This window comes from Hemibagrus wyckioides, linkage group LG03, assembly GCF_019097595.1.
Source record: "Hemibagrus wyckioides isolate EC202008001 linkage group LG03, SWU_Hwy_1.0, whole genome shotgun sequence".
Lineage (NCBI taxonomy): Eukaryota > Metazoa > Chordata > Actinopteri > Siluriformes > Bagridae > Hemibagrus > Hemibagrus wyckioides.
In genome coordinates, this window is record NC_080712.1 from 28141938 (window position 1) to 28169613 (window position 27676).

The 27676-nt window shown below is 39.7% G+C and overlaps 3 protein-coding genes across 5 annotated transcripts; 2 read left to right on the top strand and 1 right to left on the bottom strand.

Annotated features, from left to right (window-relative positions):
• The first annotated feature begins 448 nt into the window (after window positions 1-448).
• Window positions 449-12162, top strand: gtpbp2a (GTP binding protein 2a). Of its 2 annotated transcripts, XM_058385742.1 has the most exons (13): window positions 750-856; window positions 1304-1423; window positions 2543-2569; window positions 3170-3354; window positions 3617-3725; window positions 4020-4217; window positions 4482-4656; window positions 7835-8054; window positions 8287-8422; window positions 8538-8596; window positions 8683-8854; window positions 8943-9107; window positions 10024-12162. In XM_058385742.1, exons 4-13 carry the CDS (start codon window positions 3221-3223, stop codon window positions 10186-10188), a joined length of 1533 nt encoding a protein of 510 aa, XP_058241725.1. In that variant the 5' UTR covers window positions 750-856; window positions 1304-1423; window positions 2543-2569; window positions 3170-3220; the 3' UTR covers window positions 10189-12162. The 2 variants fall into 2 exon arrangements, with proteins under 2 accessions (XP_058241724.1, XP_058241725.1); XM_058385741.1 differs by lacking the exon at window positions 1304-1423 and having other exon boundaries at window positions 449-856.
• A 1860-nt stretch (window positions 12163-14022) lies between these two features.
• polh (polymerase (DNA directed), eta) lies at window positions 14023-19788 on the bottom strand. The gene is made up of 10 exons (XM_058378157.1): window positions 19338-19788; window positions 19011-19145; window positions 18707-18924; window positions 18415-18596; window positions 18117-18220; window positions 17901-18020; window positions 15742-15865; window positions 15587-15652; window positions 15333-15505; window positions 14023-14965 (listed from the first exon to the last, which is right to left on the bottom strand). Exons 1-10 carry the CDS (start codon window positions 19472-19474, stop codon window positions 14185-14187), a joined length of 2040 nt encoding a protein of 679 aa, XP_058234140.1. The 5' UTR covers window positions 19475-19788; the 3' UTR covers window positions 14023-14184.
• A 2833-nt stretch (window positions 19789-22621) lies between these two features.
• On the top strand, window positions 22622-27667 carry gsta.1 (glutathione S-transferase, alpha tandem duplicate 1). 2 transcript variants are annotated; one of them, XM_058386459.1, is made up of 6 exons: window positions 22622-22822; window positions 22912-22963; window positions 23859-23991; window positions 24105-24246; window positions 24351-24476; window positions 27394-27667. In XM_058386459.1, the coding sequence occupies exons 1-6, from the start codon at window positions 22736-22738 to the stop codon at window positions 27523-27525; spliced, it is 672 nt and encodes a 223-aa protein (XP_058242442.1). In that variant the 5' UTR covers window positions 22622-22735; the 3' UTR covers window positions 27526-27667. The 2 variants fall into 2 exon arrangements, with proteins under 2 accessions (XP_058242442.1, XP_058242441.1); XM_058386458.1 differs by lacking the exon at window positions 27394-27667 and adding an exon at window positions 24709-25108 and having other exon boundaries at window positions 22625-22822.
• Window positions 27668-27676: the final 9 nt, after the last annotated feature.

Consider the following 27676-nt stretch of genomic DNA (forward strand, 5'->3'; position numbering starts at 1 on the left):
CTCTCAAATCCTTTACACTTGCCCATTTTTCCTGCTTCTAACACATCAACTTTGAGGACAAAATGTTGACTTGCTGCCTAATATATACAACCCACTAACAGGTGCCATGATGAGGAGATCATCAGTCTTATTCACGTCACCTCTTGGTGGTCATAATGTTATGCCTGACCGGTGTATGAGCGAGTGTTAAATGTGTTCCTCTACTTTTGTTGCCATCACCAGAACTGGGTGAAACATTGCTTAAAAAGGTATGAGTGAAACCAGCAGATCTCATAAACGATGGCATGTTTATATTCGTGTACTTAATATTGCAGCGCAGTTGCAACATACTCGGATATTCAAAAATACCCTTCTGACCTTCTCGCTGTCCAATCACGGGCGCCAGCTCATGAATATTAATTAAGTGACGTAGCTGCTTCCGCAAACTTAACCGAGTTGTTTTCGTTTTTTGTTTTTTTTTCTCCCCCTCAGCTGGGGGATGTGTCTACTCGGCTGGTGCTCTTTATAATGTCTCCCTTCTTCCTTTTTTTCAGTAGTATGTGGGAAGATAAGCTACAAGGATGCCGATGATTTCCTTATACATTTTTGTAAAGTTTGTCGTTATTTAAGATAGCATAGCTGAATAATTAGCTGGTTTTGTTCAGGGTCCAAGCAGAAAATGGATACGCGGGTATCGGAGCTTTTCGGGACAGGTTCCGCTTTCAGACCCGGCGCTACTGCAGGAACCGGCTCGGCTTCACATAACGCCGCGGCAGTGGCGCCCAAAAGGGCGCCCTCAAAAAATGGCAAAAAGGCAAAAAGCCGCTCTGCCCGACATTCAAAATCGAGCAATAACCCACCCTATCTACCTCCAGAGGTGAGCTGAGCTTCCTCTCTTTCTTATCGTACAGAGCGCGGGCACAATATAACACATAAGCCTAATTATGCAGCGCTAGCGCTAGCTAGCTAACTCCGAACCTCCACTAGGGCATACCATTGCATTCTACTGTAAATAACTACTACTTAACAAGTAAAACATTTGGTTCAAATGTATAAACGAGCAAAGCGGGGGAAAAAAAATAATGATTTAGTTTAAATGCTCAAGGTTAAGCAAAGGTATCTGTGTTTGTGTTTGTGTGTAACTCCCCTGGACACGTAGACAACGTTCATTTGCTCTTAGGTTTCATTTCTCATGAATGTAAACCACTAAAACCTAATACGTCGGTATAGTATTTGTAATTTAGTAAGTTGTATTGTAGTTACATGATTGTGAATCTGTCCAGCAAAGTTTGTGTGTGTGTGTGTGTGTGTGTGCATTTGCAAGTGTTGGTAAATAATGATTCAGACTGGACAAGGCAGATCACAGTGACAGTCCGAGGCTGAGAAGAAGAAGAAGAAGAAGAAGAAGAAGAAGGAAAACAAACAGACTTAAAGCATTAGCAAAGTAAAAATATTTCTGTCAGTCATTTAAAAATTCAGGTTTTACTTGAGACTTATAGCATATAGCTTTTGGGAATACACAGATCACCCCGGCAAGGTAAAATGATACGACTAACCCCAAGCCTGACCTGTGCTATTTAAAACACACTCCTGTGAAACTCATTCATTCATCTTCAGTAAGCACTTCATCTCGGTCAGGGTCACTGTGCATCCAGTCTTGGTCCTGGGAACGCTGGGTACCAGATAGGAATACACCCTGGACAAAATGTACAGGCATTCACACCTTAGGGGCAATTTAGAGTAGCCAGTCCATCTACTGACATGTTTTGTGACGGTGAGGCAAAACCCGAGAACCCTGAGGAAACCCGCTTAGACATGGGGAAAATATAGACAGACTTGAGCTCAGGATTGAACTGTGGAGCTGTGTGTGCACCAACAGACCAGTGCTAGTTAAACAGATCAGATTATTTGTTTATGAGGTATTATTTTTATTATTATTAGCCTCCTGGTGGTCCAGCAGCAGGATCCCGTTCTCTCATTGCCATGGCCTGGGTTTGATTAGGACACTAACCCAGCCACTGAAGTATTAACTCTCGGTGCCGGTCCCAAGCCCTGATTAAATGGGAGGGTTGTGGTCAGGAAGGGCATCCAGCGTAAAACCTGTGCCAAATTGAAACATGCGGACCAAATGTTCTGCTGTAGCGAACCAGAACAGGGAACAGCCAAAAGAACAACAACAACATTATTATACTTCTTATTATTATTGACTGATTTTTTGCTATAAATATCAAAAGATCATTGGTTATATTATTGTACACATTTCTACTTGTACACAATGTCTAACCCAGATTAAACACGGCTCATCCCATACTGAACCGATTAGACAGTTATTACTGATAATACATTTTTAGTTAAACCTAATTTCTGTTTCTCAGAGCGCAGGGCAATGTGTCCACTCAGGTGTTTCTGTTTAGATGTTAAATCCTTTGTGTACTGACTGGTAGACTTTTTAGAGTGTTGTTCATAGGCAGGTTCATGCTTTGTGACCTAGAAAACTGAACTGCACCGGTTATTGTTTCAGTCCTATTCATTAAAAGGCTCTGGCCCTTTTCTTTTGTTTCAGGCTGAAGAGGGAAATATAGAGTACAAGGTAAGCTTTTGTGATGATTTGCTTCTTATTTCATAATTCCTCATTAGCCAAAATAAAAGATTAACGTCAGATATTAGAACCTCACAGAGACTTTACCTTGAAAAGGTATTTAGTTTTTTATTTTTCTCTTAACAAACACTTTCATGTCATTGGAAGAGCTTTTCTAGAGCATAAGATTTAAGATTACACAATAATATACAACTATATGTAACTGTGAACAAAATCTTTGTTCTATGAAAAACACACAACACTCGCTGTTGATTAAAATTGGCTTGCTTCCTTATACAGATGGTATAAAGCTGTCACAATATTTTCTTCTTCAAACTCTGCAAGCTGTCACACTGTATTTCGAGTTACAGGTTTCTGTCTGGCTCGATTCTTTAATCCAGATATGATTTATTATATAAATTGTAATCTCATATCATATAGAATGATTGGTGCTGTATCCAGACCATCCCCTGCCACATTCTGCCTTTGCTTTGTAAAGCTATTATTTTGTCATTAACACACAAACTCTCTCAGTGGTCTGAGTAACTGATATAAGGAATGATGCTTCTTCGGAATTGTCCTAATCTCTATTTTCATTGTGTTATGGCTCAGCTGAAGCTGGTGAACCCCACACAGTATCGCTTTGAGCACCTGGCCACACAGATGAAATGGAGGCTGCAGGAAGGCAGAGGGGAGGCTGTGTATCAGATCGGTGTAGAAGACAATGGCTTGCTTGTTGGATTATCCGAGGCAGATATGAGAGCTTCGCTCCGGACCCTCCATATGATGGCTGAGAAGTATGTCCTTATTTATATTCACTCAACTCCTGTGCACAGCTGAAATAGCACAGTATTGAAACATTGTGTATGTCTGATTTATTTATTTATTTATTAATTTTTAGGGTTTTTTTGGCTCTCCACATGGCACTGATAATGATAGATAATAAGTGGGCAGCATAGAATATTAAAAAGTACAAATAATAGCCCACACAGTGCTGTAAAACACTTATTGGACCACTTAATTTACATGATTGTCCACATCTTTGTGGTGGGCTCTTAGGGTGGGTGCTGACATTACAGTTCTCAGAGAGAGAGAGGTGGATTATGACTCGGAGGAGCCTCGAAGAATTGCAGAAGTCCTCGTCAGGAAAGTGCCAGATGACCAGCAGGTCAGCATTTGTGTTGTTTACAAGTTAAAGCATATCAGAGGCCTAAATACACGTGGCTTGGTGTCTGTGATGCTGTGTATTATGTTTAGAGTGTGATGATATGAGTGTAATATACATGTAGTAAATCTTTCTTGTAGAACAAACATAGCATTTACACTAAGCCAATAAATACTCGTAATGTTGCATTGTTATCACTATGGATATAAACATATGATGTGTTATAAACCAGAATAATTTTGTTTGGCATTAATACAGTTAATTTGCTCTGACACCTTAATGTGGATGTATTCACAGTTCCTGGACCTACGGGTAGCAGTGCTGGGTAATGTGGACTCGGGGAAGTCCACTCTCCTTGGTGTGCTCACACAAGGAGAGCTGGATAATGGCAGGGGCAGAGCACGACTAAACCTCTTTAGGCATCTCCATGAGATTCAGACAGGAAGGACCTCCAGTATCAGCTTTGAGATCCTGGGCTTTAACAGCAAAGGAGAGGTAAGGGATCAGAGTTTATATGCCATATGACCGGAGCTCAAGTTGTTTTATTTTATATGTTAAAACTATGTCCTTCCTGCTTTTGCCAGGCTATTTGCTTTGTATCTGCATTGTTGTTTGTTTGTATATCTATTTTGTTTCATATCCAAGAATGTATTGTTCTTGGTGGATTTAAGCATTGCTTGCCATTATCACACAAGAGGAAGTTGCTTAGGTCATGTTGTTATATTGGTTAATTACAGTTACTAAATGTCCGTTACGCAGGTGGTGAATTACAGCGAGTCACGGACAGCGGAGGAAATTTGTGAGAGCGCCTCAAAAATGATCACCTTCATAGACTTGGCTGGTCATCATAAATATCTGAAGACTACCATCTTTGGCCTCACCAGCTACTGCCCTGACTTTGCCATGCTGGTGGTCAGTGCAAACACTGGCATCGGTAAGTCTGTATCTAGTTCCTAGCTCTGGTCTTAAAAGATAATCAGTCTAGACTGCAAGATCTTTAGCCTTCGACAGATAAATCGAGTTAAGGTGACTCGGTCAGCAGAGCACGTACTAATAAATGTTAGATAAGAGGGCAAAGTAACACAAAGCTGCCTTGCAATATTTACGTGCACTGCAGCCTTATCACACTGAACCAGATTCAGCTTCTCAAATAACCCATATAGCTTATGTAATTTTTTTTTTTTTTTTTTTTTTTTTTTTTTTTTTTTATGTAATGAGGAATGTTACCCACCCCCTGCATAGTATGTGTTTCCCAATATATCCCAGGCTTTCCTGTTGAGTGTAAGAGGTGGGAAGATTGAGAGAAGGAATGGTTAGCATTCAGTAACTCGAACCCTGCTAGCCTAGTGCTGACTCTTCAGCCTTAAGGATAAGACAAAATAAGGAATAATGAATAGAGGAGATTTAAACTGGATTATTTTCACAATTTTTTCTTAGCCTGTCTTTTATCAATATATTAATTTTAGGAAAGTCAGACGGGCTCTAAAACCAAAAAAACTTACAGCATATTCTCAGCAGTATCCTGCAAGGGCATGTTGTGCATAATGCAAAAGAGAATTGTGCTTTGTGGTGTCTGAGACTTGACCCTGTCTGCAGTGAGAGGAAGGAGTTCCTGTCTCACAGAGGCCTGGAAATCACTCATGTAGCCTGTTTCCTGTCGGTCATTAACGCTGGCCATCTGACTTTTGACTGATGCTTGCATACATACAATCACACATGCTCTTCTTTTAGCCTCTGACAGTTAGAGGTCACCTACTGTGTTTGTTTCAACCTGTCAGAGCTGGGATCCAGTCAGTGAGGCGGGTGTCGGGGGTTAAACATAAACAAGGTGTTCCAGATGTCTGTATTCGGATTACTGCTGCGTTCGAGGGAAGTTGGAGGTCGCACCAGTTTTGAGCTACAAGGTCAAGGAAAGAAACAGCTTTTCATTCACGTTTGCTTTTTTATTAAAGCATAAAAGAACCTCTTAACTGTTATGAGTAATGTTTATTTACCTTCACAAAACAGCAAATTGTATAGTCAGTTATAGATTTACCAGCATAATTGTCTATACTGATTATTCTAACACAGATTTATGTTACACAGATGCTACTTAGTTTATTATTGATTCTGTGAGCATCTAAGTTGGTTCTGCCTTACCTTGCTGGGCTTATGATTGAAAAGTCCAGAGGATGGTGTGTTTCTAACTAGATAAGTGTGTTTTTAATTGAGATTCTTTATTTTAGAGCGTTTTGTGGCTTAGAGTGAGGGTTCAACCCCCTGTTAAAAAAAAAAAAAAAAGGTAACACGTTCATGTTAATGAACCTGGACCTTCTTTTTGCTGCGGCCGTCATCTGATCACTCACTTTTACCTGCATGAAAGTACAAACCTCTCGCTCACATAACTTCACAGGATCCCTAGAATGTAAGAAACACTGTACTATAGTTCAGCGTAGGAAAGGCATTGTTTGAGCCAAAAATATTTACTTTCCAGATAACTCACACATCACATATATAGACTTGATTCATTAAAAACCACCCACTTGGCACCCATCTGAAAATGTTCAGCATGATTAACGTTGTTGTGTTCTACATCAGCTGAGCAGAGTTACAGAGTGATAGAAAGAAACCTGGAGCACAACTGAACACTAAATGATGGCTATTGGAATGCTGTAGTTTTAATCTTTGTATCATATTTAATATATACACCGACCAGGCATAACATTATGACCTCCTGCCTAATATGCCAAAACAGCCCTGACCCATCATGCACTGTGTATATTGACACCTTTCCATCAGAACCAGCATGAAGTTCTTCAGCAATTTGAGCAACAATAGCTCATCTGTTGAATCGGGTCACACGGGCCAGCTTTCGCTCCCCACGTGCATCAACGACCCTTGGCCACCCATGACAGTGTCGCCGGTTCACCACTGTTCCTTCCTTCCTTGGACCACTTTGGGTAGATACTGACCACTGCAGACCGTGAACACCCCACAAGAGCTGCAGTTTTGGAGATGCTCTGATCCAGTCGTCTAGCCATCACAATTTGGCCCCCTTTCAAAAATTTGCTCAAATCCTTACACTTACACATTTTTCCTGCTTCTAACACATCAACTTTGAGGACAAAATGTTCACTTGCTGCCTGATATATCTCACCCACTAACAGGTGCCATGATGAGGAGATCATCAGTGTTATTCTCTTCACCTCTCACTGCTCATAATATTATGGCTGATCGGTTTTTGATCACTTTAAATAATATCTGTCTGTGTGCTAGCATATGACATTTATGTCCATCTGCAATCCTGGCTTTTGGCCTGAGATGCACCCCAGAGCAGAATTCTGTCTTGTCAGCAGGCAGAAATCATTTCTTATCGTTACAAAATTATGCATCTGATCGTCGTGTTCAGACAGAAGTCTCTCCATGGCCTTCATGGTGGATTTGTAGCTAAAGGTGTACCCAGGAACACATGTCTAGGCATGGAAAAATGCTTTCAAATTGTGTTTTGGTTTTGCATAACTAGGATGAGGCATGAGCTCAGCAAAACGAGAGTGGCAGCTGTAGCTTCTCATAAGGCTTTAAATGACGCATTTGTTTAATACAGTCTGGGGTTTTTGTTACATACTCACTTTAGGCTAAGAAAATTAAAAATGCCTTTATTCATTTCTAGGTTGCAGTATAGCTTTTTGTTTAGTGGGCAGGTGTATTCTGTTCTGTTTATCCCTGACCTAGATCCTCTCGGTTGTCAGAGCTGCTGTTCAAACACGCATGTACTGTATATGAATAGCTCGCATATTACCCGTCTCCTGAAAAGTAAAAATATAAAATACATCTGTTCCTGGTTCAGTGCGTCATTGTACTTCATGCATTGTATGATATGTTTAGGGTGAGATTTCCAGTGTTTATGTAATTGTACACAAGGACATATAGAAATAGCTCTGAATAAGGACGTCTGCCAAATGCTGTGAACGTAAATGTATTAAAAGTGCATATCTTTTATTTTTGTCTTGATTCTCCCTTACAGTTACGGCAGGATGCATGTGAAATATCTGTTAATATTGAGAAGTGCTATGAAAATGAATATATATATTTATAAATGTCAATTTTACAACAAACGTGATTGTGATTTTCAGTGGGCACCACACGGGAGCACCTTGGTCTGGCCATGGCTCTGAAGGTTCCGATCTTCATCGTGGTCAGTAAAGTGGATCTGTGCACAAAAGCCACGGTGGAGAGAACTGTACGGCAGCTGGAGCGCGTCCTCAAGCAGCCTGGCTGCAACAAAATTCCACTGGTGGTGAACAACGAAGACGACGCCGTGACTGCAGCCCAGCAGTTTGCACAGTCCCCCAGGTACAGAGTGCTTTTAAAAATACCCACAATAATAAGCACTGGTAATGGGGGAAATGGGTCATATTAGACTGCTTTAAACAGATATGGTCTCAGTATTTTTATTTGTTTTAGTTTTGATGCATTGTTAGATTGCTTCATTGTACAAGAAAACAAAACTTTGCAGTGTGGAGGAGGTTTTAGGCATGACCATCGTGTCTCATTCATTTCGGCTTTACACTGTTGACCTGTTTAGCATCACGCCGATCTTCACATTGTCCAGCGTATCAGGAGAGAACCTAGAGCTGCTCAAGGTGTTCTTTAACATCCTGCCGCCCCTCAGCAACAGCAAAGAGCAGGAGGAGCTCATGCAGCAACTCACCGAGTTCCAGGTTCATATAATCAATAGCCTAGATTTCACAAAGCAAACATTGCACATGCAATAATCCTTCTTTATTAAGGAATGCTTTACTCAAAATTCAGACCTTGTTTTTATTTGTCCTGTAGGTTGATGAGATTTACACAGTTCCTGATGTTGGCACTGTAGTGGGAGGAACTCTTTACAGGTGATAACATGTACTACATTTTAAGTCCCTGTCGAAGTGTTTTTATTTTTATTAATCGCGCCCTAATCCGCCTTGGTACGTTGCAGTGGTATCTGCCGAGAGGGGGAGCAGTTAGTGGTAGGTCCGATGGATGACGGCCAGTTCTGCGATCTCACCGTGTGCAGCATCCAGAGAAACCGATCAGCATGCAGAGTGCTCCGAGCAGGACAGGCAGCTACCCTTGCACTGGGCGAGTTCGACCGCTCGTTGTTACGAAAGGTTTGCATGTTTGGCTGCGTATGCAAGGTATGCTTTGCGTATGGCTTACTTTTCTGCCCTCTTATGTAATGTGATATTTTTACTTTAGGGAATGGTGATGGTGAGTCCAGAGATGCATCCCACTGTCTGCTGGATGTTTGAGGCTGAGATCGTACTGCTCTTCCATGCTAAGACGTTTCACAAGGGCTTCCAGGTGACCGTACATGTGGGCAACGTGAGACAGACAGCCACAGTGGAGGCTCTGCAAGGGAAGGTGAGGCTGTGATTGTGCTCTTGTCATCATATGTGACATGGTGTATCTCTCTCTTCTCACATTTTTGAGTCATACCTGTATGGGTGTTGTTCAAATGCAGCTTTAGAGTTCTTAAAGAGCATAAGATGCACGGATGACCAGTTAATTATTAATGTATACTGGCAGTGTAATACTGCACTGGCAGTCACCATTAGCCATGTTATTACATACTAGTTGGCGGCCTAGAGCTCACTCCTAATGATCTGAGAATGTGATATCTGTTTTTATTTAGTTTAGACGTTGAATTTTTCCAATTCTTTGCATTACTTACATTTTCTCAGTGTAGGATTTATTTAATTAACTTAAAAGATCCTGTTAGCAGATCAGGAACTTGGATACAGGATACTGGCCTGTTATTGCCCAGTTTTATTGTACAGGCATAATGCTTAGGCTCCAGGGAAATACAGCGTGTCCCTTAACAATCACATCAATAAGGAACATGCAGTGATGTTTCATTTCACAGCATGTACAGTTGTCCTGAAGTCTGGACGTAGGTCACTATTACTCAGGAATGAAGGTGTCTGACTTCCTTCCCACTATTGAATTGCAAACACTCAGAAGAGAAGCAAAACACAGAGTGAGCTGGTATCTTAGTACTGATCACAAGCTAATGAGCTTCTAGGCAGCTAGAGATTTGTTCTTTGCTGTAAAATCTAAACCCTTAATCAATTCTAATATGTGTTCAGACATCAGTACTGCTGAGATGCGCGTGCTTAGTCTTATTAGCGCCTGGGATGTCGTCACTCACTTTTATCTGAATCTTTATTTTTCTCTTATTCAATTCTATTTATATTGACGAAAATGGGTGAGGTTACGTGGTCTATGCATGTTAAAGAAAAATATGCAACAAAAAGAAATTGTTCTTTGTTTATGTCAGGAGGAACTGCGCACAGGTGAGAAAGCGGTGGCACGATTCAAATTCATCAAGCATCCAGAGTACCTCAAAGTTGGAGCCAAGCTGCTTTTTAGACATGGAGTTACCAAAGGAATTGGACAAGTCACTAAGCTACAACCCTTGTCCCAGTACCAACACCAAACATAGAGTCTCATTCTTACTCTTACCCTCTCTATTTATCTCTCTCTCTTTGTCTTTCTCTCTGTCTCAGCCAGCTCAGAGGATACAAGCACAGCCTAGAAAAATACACCAGTCCTTCAATCATCCTCCGAGTCCTTTTTGTAATCCCCCACAACCCCCGAATCATTTACATTTCCTTTTCTTCTGCCAAAGCCTTTCCTCCACCGACCTCAAGCTTTTAATATATTTTTTTAATAGAAACGTTTTTTCCTCTTTAAGATATTAGTCTAGTTTATAGATTTCTTTTAATTTTTTTTAACTATGGCAATAGAATTATAAGGAAGTGAGTTGGTCCTGCTTTAAGCATAAATGTAATGGACACCATATCGAGGTCAGATTTGAAGTCTAGTAGCTGTTCTTGTCAATATGAGTGGACACAGCAATTTGAGGGTTTTTAAAGTGAATCAACTGGCTGGCTGATTAGGGAAATGATAGCTGAGCTCGAATTCGTTATTTACCTCATCAGCGTTGTTTGTTTTGACCTTTTTTCCCCCCTTTAAAGCCTTCTAATGAGCTCCTTGCACAGTTCACACTCGTTTAACCACAAAATACAAGCAAAGCATGAGCATGCTTCATCACCACTTCAGAATTTAGTCCCGGCCTAATTTATGTCGAACTAAATTCTGCAGCTTGGTAGATCTCTTGGAAAGGTACTGGAAACCTTTATATTAATAATTAAAGGCAACAGACTTGAGGATCATTTTGAATGAGAGTTACTTTTCGTAGGTGTCCGAGTCTAATCATGTGTTCACAAGTACTCCGTAAAGTGTAATGTATTTTAATGGCAGCTACAATGGTGACTGAGTTTTATCACTATCTTGTCAACCAACTATTTAAACTAAAATGCCATCACTTAGCGTCATCCAACTTAAACCTGCTAACAGTCTGATGTCTTCTGTAAAAAGGATGACTGATGTGAAACGAGGCACTTTAACGTAGCAGCAGGCTCAGGCTGTTCAGGGTCGAATGTTTCAGCTCAATGAGACCCGCTCACTGAAGGTGTCTCACACTGCCTTATGATCATGTGGTTCTCTGTGCTTCACTGTTGCTGAATACCACTTCGTATGACAATATCAGTATCGTCCTATATGTAGTAACATTGATATTCTTGCCTACACTCAAGTGCTTTAGTTGCTCAGGAAGTGTTGCATGTTTCCTCCTTCACACTGACCCTAAATCAAGAGAAAGTAGAAATCGACTTGAGCAGCTCTGAAGAATGAAAACCGGTCTCTCTCAAAGCATCTCTGCTGCTCTTTTACTGATTATGCAAAATGCACTGCAGGCCTCAGGCAGGATTTTTTTTTTTTTTTTTTTTTCCTCACCTTGTATGTCACAGACGTTCCTTGTTGACGATCTTCTCGTTTTCTTTAGGTTACTGATATCACAATGTTAAATCGAGGTGCTCTTTCGTAGTGCCTTGAGCCTGATGAGCTCCTTTTATTAGGTTTGATGTCGAACCCCACACAGGTTTTTTTTGTAGCTTTCTGAACTCGGTGCTAAACCTTTACTATCAAGGGTTGATACATTAGTTTCTAAACCCTGACAACGTGTCTCTACAACAACCAGTTTATGCATGTCATGTTCTCATACGTACCACATTAAGGCACATGGTAACACCTTTTATATGTTGTACATTGTGTTTCTTGTGCAATTTTTAGAGGTAGGAAAAACAAATGTATTTAAAACCAAAATGTAATAAAGGTTTAGCTATTTAGTAATTTCTAGTTTTATCCACTGTTCTATTTTTGACACCTGTTTTGATGTCTTTTTTCTGGGCTTGCCAAGAAAAGAGACTGGAAAAGAAAATTGCCTTTTTTTTCCTGTTTTATTTCTTGAAGAATTTTAGAATTTTAGCTTTACTTTTTGGTGAATTGATGAAAAAAATAAATTTGTATATTTATGGTGTATATATCTATATATAATAAAATATAATGTTCATGACTGATTCCTTTAGTTCTGTATTCTTGTATTGGTGTATAGTAAAAAAGTGTTTTTATCTCCAGTTGGCCATAAAGTACACCTTTTATATGGCCGTCACACCCATACTGCAACAAAATTGGATACACACCATTATATATGATGTCATTGTTTGTTGAAGCATTACACTCTCCTTTTCCTGGAACTAAGATGTTCAAAAATGCCAAAAATGTTAAAGTATAACAATTCACCTGTGACATGACTATAGTGTCCCGCACTGAGCCCTGACCTTTTTTGGATGCACTGGAACCCCGAGCCCACCCCAGACCTCTATACAACATCAGTGGCTGACCTTTCTAGTGCTCTTGTGGCTGAAATGTTGATCATTTATTGCCATAGCAACAAAATTGGGACAAACTCTAGAATCCGAGGTAGTGATGTTTGTCCACGAACTTCTGGCTGTACAGTATATAAAAGGTGTGCATGATGAAATAGGCTGTCAGCCTTGCTCACAGAGACTGAAGGCTGATGTAAGAAGCTGCAATCACATTCCAGCACCATGAAAGCCAACAGTGACAACATACAATTACTGTAGTGACATGCAAATGCTAAACAAATCTGTCACTATTTACTCAACTCACGAAAGAAGACAAAAGTTTAGAGCAGTGAAACTATTTTTTATTAAAACTACGTTGGTGAATAGCTAATACCTGGTTTTATTAACACTTAATTAAAGCAGCTGGTGTTTGGAGTAAACCAATCACAAGCAATCCTTCGAGAATCATTTATAAGTGACAGTAGGACATAAAATTAAATGTTGATTAGTTTGGATAGTAAATCCAAACGGAAATTCGGAAATGTTTTGAATATCCACAAGCACATCCGCTATATTCCCAAAAGTTTTTGGACACCCTTTCAAATCACTGAATTCAGGTGGTGTTTTTCAGGAGTTGGACTTGGCCCCTTAGTTCCAGTGAAAGGAACTCTTAATGTTTCAGCATACCAAGACATTTTGGACAATTTCATGCTCCCAACTTTGTGGGGAACAGTTTGGGGATGAACCCCTTCCTGTTCCAACATGACTGTACACCAGAGCACAAAGCAAGGTCCATAAAGACATGGATGAGTGAGTTTGGTGTGGAGGAACTTGACCTCAACCTGATTGGGATAAATTAGAGCGGAGACTGCGAGCCAGACCTTCTCGTCCCACATCAGTGCCTGACCTCACAAATGCGCTTGAAAAATTCCCATAAACACACCGCTAAACCTTGTCGAAAGCCTTCCCAGAAGAGCTGAAGTTGTTAAAGCTACAAAGGGCAGGCCAACTCCATATTACATTCATGTGCATGTAATTCAATGATTTGGAGGAGTGTCCCAAAACTTTTGGCAATATAGTGGGGTACCACACACTAGGGGTAAAAATGACAGCACTGTCAACCTACTGTGTGAATTCAGGTAATGACAGTTCCCTTCAACCAATACCAGGATTATAATTAGTAGAAGTAGTAGCAGCAGTAGTAGTAGTATAAAATCCCACTCATACAGCCTAGCATTATTTTCTAATAATTCTTATTGTTTATTTACCAAAATATAAACAAACTAGGAACTTAACTTAGGGAGGCAACCCTGATCAAGCCCTGGTAAGCTTTCTAAAAAGAAAAACCTCCTATTTGTGTCTGTCCATTCCACATCATGTATTTGTATTGTCTTGTACACACAAATAAATCCTATTTCTTTTACACAGTATGTTTAGTTTTCACCAGCTTTCCAAGGTTGTTATACTGTGTTGCCCTCTTGTGGGGGTTTCTGAGCATCACATTACTCATCAATAATAAAACATTAAAAACTCAAGTTAAAAAGATATTTTATTAAAATCATTATCAGAAACTGACTTAAATTCTAAAGTGACAAGTTTTTATTAAGACATTATTCTTATTGTATATTTATATTTATAGCATGTTCATGTTTGTAAACCAGACAAACTTTCTGCAAAAGCACTGATATAAAATAGACTGATTATGTAGAGGATTCAGGTTTTTATAAAAATTAGGCTTTCTTGAAGAAAGAATCCAAGGTGGTCGGTTTGTCCATGGGCCTTGCACGCTTTGCCTGAGGTCCAGCCTGAGTTTTGGGTCTGCTCTTTCCACGTGATGACGACGGCGTTTGAGCCATGACTGGTGAAGAAAATGATGAAGATGATAATGACGTGGAGGCGGAAGAAGAAGAGAGGGAGTTCTGCAGATCGAGGGCGTAGTGGTAGTCGGTGTGTTCTGGCATCTCCCACATTAGTACTTCCTGTCCACAGCGTTCGCACGTGTGAAAGTCCTCTTTGCTATCTTTAAAGTTGACATTTTGAGTGAAGATCTCAGTACGATTTGGCTCATCGACACCAGACGAAGTGCATGCAGTCTGAGATTTGTCCTCTGTGCTTTCTTTCATGTCTTTCTCTATAGGGAACCTGTCAGACGTTTTCTCCATTGTCTTTCTTTGAAAAAAAGAGGAAAGTGACATATTTGAAACCACTGGCACTTTCTGAGGACTTTCTGTGCTGTGTGGAAGGTTCTCTGAAGAAGACGGGAAGGCAACGGGTTCCTTTTCTATAAAGCTTTCGTCGGCTTCCTTCTTTTTCTTTTCGGCAGCTTTTTGGAAAAGGGCCTGGATAGCTCCAGGTTTCTTCGGTGCGGTTTCTGTTTTCGAAGCTGGTCCGTTTGCTTTTCGACGCGACTGGGTTGGTGCTACGTCGCTGCTGAGGAAACTAGTGATTTCTCCTGATGAGTTCTCAATGAACTTACTGGCAGATAAATGGAGACAGGTGAGCGGAGGAGACCTAGAGGACAAATAACACAAGAGACATGAAATCAAGGTCATACAACATACCATTCGCTGTGTGGATTTGTCCTGGTAATAAAACAAAGCTCATGTTTTTGCTAACTTCATGCACTTGAAAACATGACCACTGTTTAAAGGATAAGCTGACCAACCATTTTCCTGCCATGCTTAAAGCTGATTGTGTGCAATGTCATAATTTTATCCATTGTATAAAATACAGAAACCCTGCAGGAACATGGAAAGGAATATACTGATGGCTTCATATCAATGCAGCAGAATTACTCCAGTGTCCTTGGCTTGAAGTCACACAAGGTTAAGTGGTTTAATGGGATGAAGAGTCCAAAACGACTTGCAACACGACTCACCAGGCTTCCTGATGGCTGCCGGCAGCATTAAGGCTCTTAATGATGGCAAAGCTGTCGGAAGAAATCTTTGAGGCTTCATAGCGTGATAGAGCAAAGCAGCGAGAGAAACTGTTGGGCTTTTTATCTCCAGCCTGGTGGACCCCCACGGTCAGCAGCTTAGCAACTCGGCCGTTCTGCAGAACAAACAACAAAAATTTCTGCATGTCACAGGGGGAAATAAATAGAGAAGCGCATGATGAGGATTTAACACTTACCATCTCTTTATCTTTATTCAGTCTATCCTCCAGCTCAAGGGCCAGCTGGTGCAGCCAGTGTTCAACCTAGAATTAAAAAAAACAACAACACACTATAACACGCAGATGATGGATAAGGATAGGCATAGATATCTTTATTACTTGATAATAATAACCTGTGTTTTTGTAGCCAGAGCTGACTTTCCCTGAAAGTTCTTGCTACAGCCGATGGATTTGGGGAGCTGCCTGGGTTTCACTGGCTCGAACTCAACGCCTCTGCACAAGTCATACAACCATCGCCTGGAAAATAATAAAACACTTCAACCATATTGCACCGAATGACTCATTCAGTTAAATATGGTTAGACAGATGGAGACTAACAATATCCTGAAGCACAATCTTGCCAACTGGAATACTTGGATTTTCTTCCTGCTTTAGAAACACATTAGGTCGGAGCTCTACTCTGTCTACCAGTGACAAAAAAAAAAATGTGTAAAAACTGAAATATGCTAACTTAATGTCAGACCACTTTACATAGATAGAGTCGATCATAATGGAGATGTACCTACAGTGAGGGAAAAAATTATTCGATCCCCTCCTGATTTTGTACGTTTGCCCACTGACAAAGAAATGATCAGTCTGTAATTTTAATGGTAGGTGTATTTGAACAGTGAGAGGCGGAATAACAACAAAAAACATCCAGAAAAACGCATTTCAGAAAAGTTCTACATTGATTTGCATTTTATTGAGTGAAATAAGTATTTGATCCCCTATCAATCAGAAAGATTTCTGGCTCCCAGGTGTCTTTTATACAGGTAAGGAGCTGAGATTACAGTAGGAGCACTCTCGGGGAGTGCTCTTAATCTCTTAATCTCAGCTCGTTAACTGTATGAAAGACACCTGTCCACAGAAGGAAGCAATCAATCAGATTCCAAACTCTCCATCATGGCCAAGACCAAAGAGCTGTCCATGGATGTCAGGGACAAGATTGTAGACCTCCACAAGGCTGGAATGAGCTACAAGACCACCAAGCAGCTTGGTGAGAAGGTGACAACAGTTGGTGCGATTATTCCCAAATGGAAGAAACACAAAAGGACTGTCAATCTTCCTCGGTCTGGGGCTCCATGCAAGATCTCACCTCATGGAGTTTCAATGATCATGAGAACAGCGAAGAATCAGCCCAGAATTACACTGGAGGACTTTGTCAATGATCTCAAGGCAGCTGGGACCATAGTCACCAAGAAAACAATTAGTAACACACTACGCCGTGAAAGACTGAAATCCAGTAGCGCCCGCAAGGTCCTCCTGCTAAAGAAAGCCACATGTACAGGCTCATCTGAAGTTTGCCAGTGAACATCTGAATGATTCAGAGGAGAACTGGATGAAAGTGTTGTGGTCAAATGAGACAAAAATCCAGCTCTTTGGCATCAACTCAACTCGCCATGTTTGGAGGAGGAGGAATGCTGCCTATGACCCCAAGTACACCATCCCCAGGTGACAGGACAACTGCACCAAAGGGATGATGGACGGGGCCATGTACCGTTAAATCTTGGATGAGAACCTCCTTCCCTCAGCCAGGGCATTGAAAATTGGTCGTGGATGGATATTCCAGCCTGACAATGACCCAAAACACACGGCCAAGGCAACAAAGGAGTGGTTCAAAAAGAAGCACATTAAGGTCCTGTAGTGGCCTAGCCAGTGTCCAGACCTTAATCCCATAGAAAATCTGTGGATGGAGCTGAAGGGTCAGCCACAAAACCGTAATGACTTGGAGAGGATCTGCAAAGAGGAGTGGGCCCAAATTCCTTGAGATGTGAGATGTGTGCAAACCTGGTGGCCAACTACAAGAAATGTCTGACGTCTGTGATTGCCACCAAGTACTAAGTCATGTTTTGCAAAGGGGTCAAATACTTATTTCACTCAATAAAATGCAAATCAATGTAGAACTTTTCTGAAATGTGTTTTTCTGGATTTTTTTGTTGTTATTCTGCCTCTCACTGTTCAGATAAATCTACCATTAAAATTGCAGACTGATCATTTCTTTGTCAGTGGGCAAACGTACAAAATCAGCAGGGGATCAAATAATTTTTTCCCTTACTGTACATTAAATATTAAAATACTAGTGTTAGGGTTTTTGTACTTTAATCCTTCTGCATATATCTAGTCACATCTAGAGAAATCTCTCCTGCCTTCACAGTAGTGTAATGTGAAGGAAATCTTTCTCTCACACACACACACACACACAGAGCCAGAATACACACAACCCTTAAATCAGACTTGTCTTCATCCGTGCCATGCCACAGTGTCTGGTGGAGAAGCATTGGGAGAGTCTTACCCAGTCTTTTCTCCGAAGTGTTCCTCCAGCTGCGCCCGTGTGAACTGAGTGAGTTCTCCCATATTCTCTACCCCCAGAGTCTCTGTAATGGAAGCACCCAGTTTCCCTCCTAAATTGCGACTGAAAAACACAACCACAACAACTGCATTGTATCATACACTGTATATAAAAATGGACACTATCTAACCCCCTAGCCTTATTTGGGAATATACTTACATTTTACTGATGGGTAATGTTATAAAGAGTTCAGGCACCGATCCAAGAGGAAGCACAGTCTGCCGATTTGGTTTGTTAAGACCGCACGCTAGCTTGGCTAATACCTTCAAAACAGTGAGTGTTTTTTGTGCCATTAATTTCAAATAACCTCTATAACATGAAACAATGCAAAAAAAAAAAAAAATTATAGAATGAGCAAAACTTTATTTAATCTCAGTCACCTCAATGACCTTGACCAAGTGATTACAATATATTAGGTGTTTAAATATACAAATCAGGTAATGTTTCAAAAAAGCACCTTGTTATGAGAAATTCCTGCAGAGCATTGGAATCCAGTGTGCTGCTCCACTGCCGCCCTCATTTCCTCCACGATCATCGCTCCGACAGCCAAACACACCTCTGAGTAGCCTAAACAGCCTGGTTGAAAGCAGTCAGGCAGTGTGTTGAGCCACTCCTGCAGTCCCTTTAACCGCTGCTCCTCTACATGGACACAGAAATAAGTTTCAGCCTCTGCATGTAGCTGAGTTATGTTCTTAGCCACATCATTATTGCTACAATGTGCTTCTTCCCGACAGGCTTCATCAACACACCTTTATCCAATGTCGCATCTTCCACTGAGTCGGGAACAGGAAAGCCTTGCACATAAGTTTTCTTCAGAAACTGTGGACCGATGCATGATTTTTCTAGGTCCTTCAATCTTTTCTGGACGCTGCTGGTGAGGTCCATGTACGCTTCGTCGATGCTGGCTCTCTCGATGACTGCGAATCGGGACATGATCTCGATCACTTCCACACTGGCCTCTCTGTAACTATCCACAAAAGATACAGTCCAAACTTTCAGCATCATGGGAAGACAAAACTGTGTTTTTAGTATGTAAAGAGAATGCAGGCTTACCACGTTAGATCGGCTTTCCCATGTGACTCTCGGACTCTCGCCACCTGAAGATCTGGACACAGTTTCTTGGCGTCATCTGCCCACATGTTCCTGGTCACACCATGGGCTCGGGCCTCATAACTGACTGCTATGATACTGATCAAGAAAAGAGATAATGTGGCAGTGCTTTCTTACTGGTTTGGAATGAATGGCACAATCAGTAGATTAATCTCACGCTCAAAAAAAACCTTTATTGTGAGTAAACAAAATTTATGTTTACAAGCTCTGATATGCTAATGATCATGAGGATCCTATGAATATGCAAATGAGTATCCGGTGTCTACTCACCCTCCTCCTTTCCAGGTTTTGTACTGAGCCACGACGCAGGGTTTGTTCCTCAGCTGAGGGTTCAACCTCTGCTCCACCTGCACGTAAAAACAGTCCATATCCACCAGGGCCACCACTCTGTCCTTTCCCACCTCCATCACGCTTCAGCTACAGTATGTATTACTCTGTTATCGGTAGTTTGGTATAGAAGCCACGCACATGAGCACTGCGCATGCGCTGTACTCAATCAGAGTGCATGTAAACACGCTAGCACAGAAGCTAAAGAGCTTAGTAAAATACCTGAAAATATCACAAACACATCTCACAATGGACTAGAAGACCTGACATAAGACCAAATCTAATCAAAATCACTTCAATAAGCTTTACTGACATCCTTTAATCTCCCAAAATAGCGAATTAACTAGCAACATAAACTTCGCGCCTACATTATACTCTTCCTCTCCTAGCTTCTTTTCTTCGTCTTTGAACTAAACTGTGTATTATATCGCCACCTGCTGGACTGAAAGCAGAAATTCTCAAAGACCTGACCATTTTTTTGCTAAATTTTATTTAGTAACAGTGTATAATTCATGGGTTTCTAACCTTTTCCCCCCTGTTTTTCAGGGGTTGGGCTCGGCCCCTTAGTCCCAGTGAAAGGAACTCTTAATGCTTCAGCATACCAAGACATTTTGGACAATTTCATGCTCCCAACTTTGTGGGAACAGTTTGGGGATGACCCCTTCCTGTTCCAACATGACTGCACACCAGTGTACAAAGCAAGGGCCATAAAGACATGGATGAGTGAGTTTGGTGTGAAGGAACTTGACTGAGTCCTGACCTCAACCTGATAGAACACCTTTAGGGTGAATTAGATCGGAGACTGAGAGCCAGGTCAAAACTGGGACGTCTGCCTTTACATGCTGAAGGATTTTGTATCTAGTTCTTGCATATATGATCAACATCTGACATTACATTGTGCCTGTGCCCCACCTGAAATTAGCATAACCAAATAGCTGAAGCAATCAACTGGTGGCCCTTCCATCCTGTCCTTTTTAATGTCTCCAGTAGGAGGTCTGAATGGTATCTGTCTGAAGACATTTTGTTACCAAGTATAAGTCTGATCACACATACAGTATATTTGGGTTAAGATACTTTGAAGACCAGCCAGCTAACATCGCTGTTGAAGACCCGCTACACTGCTACCTTTAATAAATTCAATAAATTCTTCTGCCCACAAGAACTCTGGTCAAGCTTACTTATTTTATGTATTAGAGAAATCTAATACATTGGTGAGCCACCCAAACTACCGCTCAGACAAATAAAGCAAAATCTAACAGTGCACATGAATGTAATATGGAGTTGTCCCACCCTTTGCAGCTATACCAACACCCACACCAAACTCACTCTATAATTAACTCTAAAGACAAAGGAATAATTAAAGTAGCTGTTGGAGATATTATATTGATTTGTAATTTCTATTCCAGACAGTATGAGTATTTTGTGTTTTGTTGAAGGGATGAAGGGATACATGTTAGACACAGAGGTCAGTTTGTTTGTTTTTGGACCGTACTCGTGTCTGTAAGAGTGTTACGTGTTGTCTTGAATAAAATATTTGTTTGTTAGTTGAAAGATAGACTTAAGTACTTGAATGCTTCCTTATTGTTTACAATGCCAAATGGACAATAAATGGATTGACATATCCAATTTTATCCCGAAGGTATGTGCAATGTGTTTGTTATTTTATTGCATGAAGATAACGAGTAATCTATTGCCCATTCTGGTGGTATAGGCTGCATCTCCTAATGCATGATGATTGTTTTCTGATTGTTTGGAGTATTTTTTTTTTATCACTGGTGATGTGATTATGAATGTTTCAATTCAATTTCTCATATTTTTCTGTTTTTAAGCTTTTTTCCATAGACATTATTACCTGTTGTTACCAAGGATTCTAATAAATCTGCTCTTCAGGGATTTATTTTTTTGTTCACCATTAAAAGAAATGATGCTAGCTAGCTACTAGTATTGTGTCTGTGCACCTACTTTATAGCTAACTAAATGTCAGGTTTGCCCTTAAACCTTCTAAATGAATGCATTTTTTTTTATTCAAACATTTCTGTGCAGTAAAGTAAGCAAGCAAAACCTGGTGTTTTTCTCAACTCGATGAAATATTCATTAGACAAATATTCATAATTCATGTTACTCATTATTTTTAAAAAGGAAGGCAGACTGCCACGTGCAGCGCCTCACTTGGATGTGTCTGAAGTCTCGAAGCTTGACTTCCCTACGTTTCTCCTACAAATGGGCCTTGAGCTTGTTTGGAGGTTCTAGCAGGGTAGCAGCTACTTCTATACCAACGATGCTCGTCCGTCTAGGAACCTGTCCTCTTCCACCGAGCGCGGAGCTTCGGGAGGGACGCACATGGAGTGGTGAGGGAGGAAGGGGACACCCGCCTAGCCAGCCAGATCAGCCGAATCAACCCTAGCGATCAATGGGGTGACAGATGTCGCAGCCAGATCGCCCTCACATCCGAAAGCATACACCACTACGATAGCTTTATATACAGCGGGAAATTAACAGCTTTCTCGGAGCCGGTGAGTGCTGACTGACCTCATGTCTTTCGCCACATAGGCATATAATGCTCTAAAACACGTAATCGGTGTTAGTAATGCATTTCGTTTTTTTTAATTTTTTAAATCAGAATTAAAAAAGAAGAGGATTTCAAGGTTCCCAGCAGGCTTTGTGGTATATGCAAATACTTGGTGTAGCCATTGGCTCGAGACTGCACAAAAGGACCGCCTTGAACAGGCGTGATGATGGGCGCGTGAGTGTGTACTGGCTTGGGGAGGAGGGGTGAAGCTCGGTTGTATAATGGGTTTAAAATATATATAAAAAAACTGGACATTATTTACGTTTAGTGCGTATCCTTTACACTCCAAAACCGTTTGCGCACATAATGGATAAATGTTTTTGGTTTGGTTTGGTTTGTCCTCCACGCTAGTTAATGTCACGTGAACTCGTACGGCAGTTACATCCAGCCGCCGCTATAAGCACATTCACACAACACAAACTCAAATAATATGTTCCTGTTCTCTTAGGAAAACATCATCTTCTTGTCAAAACCTTTCTAGCCGACCTAGGTCTCTGTCTAGGGAAGAAAAAAATAATGCACATTTAAAATAATGCACTCATACCGCGCCCTATATATATATATATATATATATATATATATATATATGGCCGAGCAGGTATTAGGCACGTGACCATTTTCCGCCGTGCCATTGGCCGTCACGACACCCAGCGGTTTATTGCGCAATCCTTTCGTAAAAATAAAACGTTTCAGCTGCTCTCCGTGGTCCAGAAAGATTCTGACAGCGCGGACTGCATTTTCTAGTGGGCTAAGCATTTGTTGGTGCAAAAAAATGTCGGGAAAGGTTGTTCTGTATTACTTCAAAGGAAGAGGGAAGATGGAGTCGATACGGTGGCTTTTAGCTGTTGCTGGTGTTGAGGTCTATGCAACACATTTGAAGCCTTTTCCCCTTTAAGATCGGGTTAAATAATGCAACCTTATTCATATATGACTTAATTGTATTTACAGTTCGAGGAGGTTTATCTGACCACCGAGGAACAGTTCAAGAAATTGGTGGATGGTATGTTGTTTCTGACTTTGCAGATCTTTTTAGTAGTAGGTGTTTGTTAGGGCAGAGATCCTGTCTGCTCTTCAACAGTTGCAATAAGTAACTTTGACTTATTTATAGGCATTGAGCTTTTTATGGATGAAGCTAGCTCCTAAAATATTGACTGTTGAATGTGACTTAATGAGAATTTGTACTACAAAATAATAATAATAATAATAATAATAATAATAATAATAATAATGCTCTAAAGCACACAAACTATCTTAGTAAAACCTTTATTTGTTTGATTATTATTATTATTATTATTTCCAGTCTCCCAGCAAACTTTGATTGTATATGTAAAATATATGGTGCAGATATTAGCTGATTAATATATATATATATAAAATGAAAGAAAAAAAAAACAGCAATGTAGTAATAGTATTAATAGTAATATATTCTTAAAAGAAAGCAATGCATGTTTTATTTATTTAAAATGTCGTTTTATTGTACTGTCTAGGTTATTAAGGTAAAAGGGGTGTGGCACATCACAGAGTGCATCTGGGCCAAATGTCTGAATGTCTGCCATTTTATAGGGAGTGGATTTTTGAAAAGAAAAAAAATTGGGTGTTTTTTTACTTCATGTATGTACTACAAAATGATGAAAAAAGCAGCAATTTGAGACAGACAACGAGTTTAATTCAAACCTAAATAACATACGAAGGCTCAGGAGTAAAAAAAGGTACATGACTCTTGGTAAATACCCAGATTATACACACACTTACATAATGAGACAAATATTTGTATAGCTGTATTACATTCATAAAAGAGGATCTCTGCAATTAAAGCAGTCCATGTCTGCAAAAAGCTGATTAAATACACATCATCTGATAGAAAGCAGCATCATTAACTCTTCTCTGATCTCCAGATGGAGCCCTCCTGTTTCATCAGGTTCCCTTGGTTGAAATGGATGGAATGAAGCTTGTTCAGACTAAGGCTATCTTGAACTACATTGCTGGAAAATACAACTTGTATGGAAAGGATATTAAAGAGCGTCTTATGTGAGTGCAAAGTCTTTAACCATGTTTGAATGGGATTGTATCACTTGTATATACAACCAGGTTTACCTAAAGCTATACTACAACACACTACATCTTATTTATTTATTTTAAAGGATTGATATGTACTCTGAGGGTGCTAGGGACATCATGGATATGATAATGGTTCTGCCCTTTACACCTGCTGACCAAAAACAGACACAACTGGATAAAATTCAGGGCAAAGTCAAGGAACGTAGTCTTCCAGCTTATGAAAAGGTGTGGGGCTTGATGCCGTTAACAGTGTATATATAAAACTTTCTGTATCTTTTCAGAGGAATTGTATCTTCACTTGTGTATGTGTGTGTACCCTGGCTTTTTAGGCTCTTGCTCAGTCCCAGTACCTTGTGGGATCTCAGCTGAGCTGTGCAGATGTGCATCTCCTTGAGGCCACTCTCATGCTGGAGGAGCTATTCCCTACAATACTTTCCACCTTCCCCAAAATCCAGGTCAGTTTTATGCAACATATAGATCTTTGAAGAGGTTTATAGGCTCAGAAACGGCTGTTGCATATTGTATACATTGGTCTGGTTGTCTTCTTTTGAGGGGACAATCTCACACTATGAAGCCCATAACATTTACCTTTAATCAGGACTGCAGGACATTTACAGTCAGCTCTGAACATTGATGGAAATACCAGAAATAGAAATATTAATATAAATTTTTATTGAATTCTTTCAGGAATTCCAAAAGAGGATGAAAGCCATTCCAGCCATCAATAAGTTCCTGCAGCCCGGCAGTCAGAGGAAGCCTCCGCCTGATGAAGTTTATGTAAAAACTGTCATGAGTGTATTAAGCCATCTTTTCAAGTAGAAAACAGAGAGCAGTTCAGTGACAGATTATTCAAGCACTTTGAGGTGCCTTATACAGAAGCTGGATTACATAAGGCCGTTAATCATATATTCTCTCTTACACACTAGTTTACCCTTTTGGCCACAAGTGAGCATTGAAAGGTAGTTTCTTGTGTTTTATAAATTGTCTATCCTAGCCAAGTGATCTGATTATGTTACTCATACAAATGGTTGTCTTGGGTTTTTTTTTTTACATAGGATATTAAAGCAATAAATGATTCCAAATTGAACTTAAGTTTTTTTTGTTTTTTTTTATTAGATAAAGCATTCGTAATGTGATCTTTTGTTCACTGGATTTTATATTCCTCATAAATGCAATGTAAACAGAATTATAAAAAAAAAGATTTAAAAATAGGCTTTATTTGGAATGTACAGGGTGAGTGTTCAAGATGATTAGTGTAGGGTTGATGCAGTGCAATAGAACAATTATTGTGTATATAACAATACTGCCAGGAAAGCTGCAGTGGAATAAGCTTCTTTTCATGGCCATGTTCAGAGGATCAGCAGCCGCACAACCATCATGAGGCTGAAATCAGGATACAGAGTGAACTTTGATAAACTGCTTTTGTAATATATAGGTTAAAAGTCTGCAGCAGGCAATAAAAGTAGCTGAACATTAACAATTTAATTCTGAACTAGTTGTCCTGAAGAAAAGTGGTAATAATCACTCTAAAGCAAATTACACTAACTTACAAAAACTACTATAAAAAACTTGAATTGTTAATATTTTTAAATGACTTGCAACCCTTACTATTTCCAGAGTATACAGAAATTTGGTAAAATGTCAAGATGTTGTTAAAAACTACTCAAATGCACATAGAATCGTGATCTGATACTGCTGGATCTGTTCTACCATTTAAAAGCATTACACCAACTAGCAAATGCTGCAGCATTTTGGTGAATGGACTGTGTCCACCTATCCTCTTAGAGAGAAGGTCAGTGCATATACATAAAAAGGTCTCCTGACCGATCACCCTTATCCAATAACGCAACATTTCTATCATGATGGGAGTGATCTCATATCATATGACTATTTATAGAAAGCAAGGGTTCATTGAATGATGTAATGAGGATGAAAATGCATTAATTGACCGGAACTGAACACCTATAGGAGCACTTTTGAGTGACTATCTTGCTGAAGAATAGTGATCATCCCTCAGTAACAATTCCAGGGATGTGTACAGTCAATACAATCTAGTGGCTCATCATTTTTTGCTCTTTGCTTAATTGTATTAATTCCCTGACATCATTGTGTTCTAACTACAATGCAGAATTCAGGTAATAGTGATCACACTGCACGACTTTTCAGTCGCCGACTAATTTTGCAAAATCAAAGCAAGCGGAGCGCGTGCACACGAGTGATCAATCGCGCCGTGTGAATGACCAAAAACTCGATCTGACCGAGTCGCCGATGAGTCGCCGTGAAATATTTGCCATGCTAAATATCTGGACCTAGCGGCGACTCAAAGTCGTGCAGTGTGAAAGGAGCTCTGACCGAAAAATACCTCGGCGATGACCTACAGCCAATTAGAGAGGGAGATACAGGGTAGCGGTCAGTTCGGGGAGGAGTTATAGACCACAATATCAGCATGGCATCGGTTAGAGCACAATATTATAGCTTAATAGTTGTTTTTTTTTTGTCAGTAAAATGTCTTAAATATAGTTATATCAGAATAAATATGCTTTACAATTACATCAAACAGAACTAAAGCACAAATATTTGCTTGACCAGCCGCATCAACACGTTGCAAAATAATTCATTTGTTTACTTATACAGAACGCACAGTCCTTGCTCCCCGCACTGACCATCTGGCTCTCGAACTTTTTGCGTGGTTCCATTTCCAATCTCGCGCGAGATCTCACGTGTTATTTCCTTATCACTCCTCACGCTTCACAGAGTGATCCGATTACTTTTGAAAATCTGTTGCATATTGTATACATTGGTCTGGTTGTCTTCTTTTGAGGGGGCAAATTCATGCTATGAAGCCCATAACATTTACCTTTAATCAGAACTGCAGGACATTTATAGGCAGCTCTGAACATTGATGGAAGTAAATTTATCTCAGAAAATCCTTAACAATAATGTTAATAAGTTCACAGATGGCTGGATTATCCTCTGATATAAATGTTCTGTTATATATATATATATATGTATATATATATATATATGTATATATATATATATATATATATATATATATATATATATAATGGAATTCCTGAGAGAATAATAATAATAATAAATATATATATATATATATATATATATATATATATATATATATATATATATATATATATATATATATATTTATTTTTTTTTATTATGTTATTTTTTATGTTATGTTATGTTAGTTATGTTTATTATGTTATTTTTTTATTATATTATTATATAAAAAAAAAAAAATATATATATATATATATATATATATATATATATATATATATATATATATATATATATATATATTTTTTTTTTTATTATTTATTTATTTATTTTTTATTATTCTTTCAGGAATTCCAAAAGAGGATGAAAGCCATTCCAGCCATCAGTAAGTTCCTGCAGCCCGGCAGTCAGAGGAAGCCTCCGCCTGATGAAGTTTATGTAAAAACTGTCATGAGTGTATTAAGCCATCTTTTCAAGTAGAAAACAGAGAGCAGTTCAGTGACAGATTATTCAAGCACTTTGAGGTGCCTTATACAGAAGCTGGATTACATAAGGCCGTTAATCATATATTCTCTCTTACACACTAGTTTACCCTTTTGGCCACAAGTGAGCATTGAAAGGTAGTTTCTTG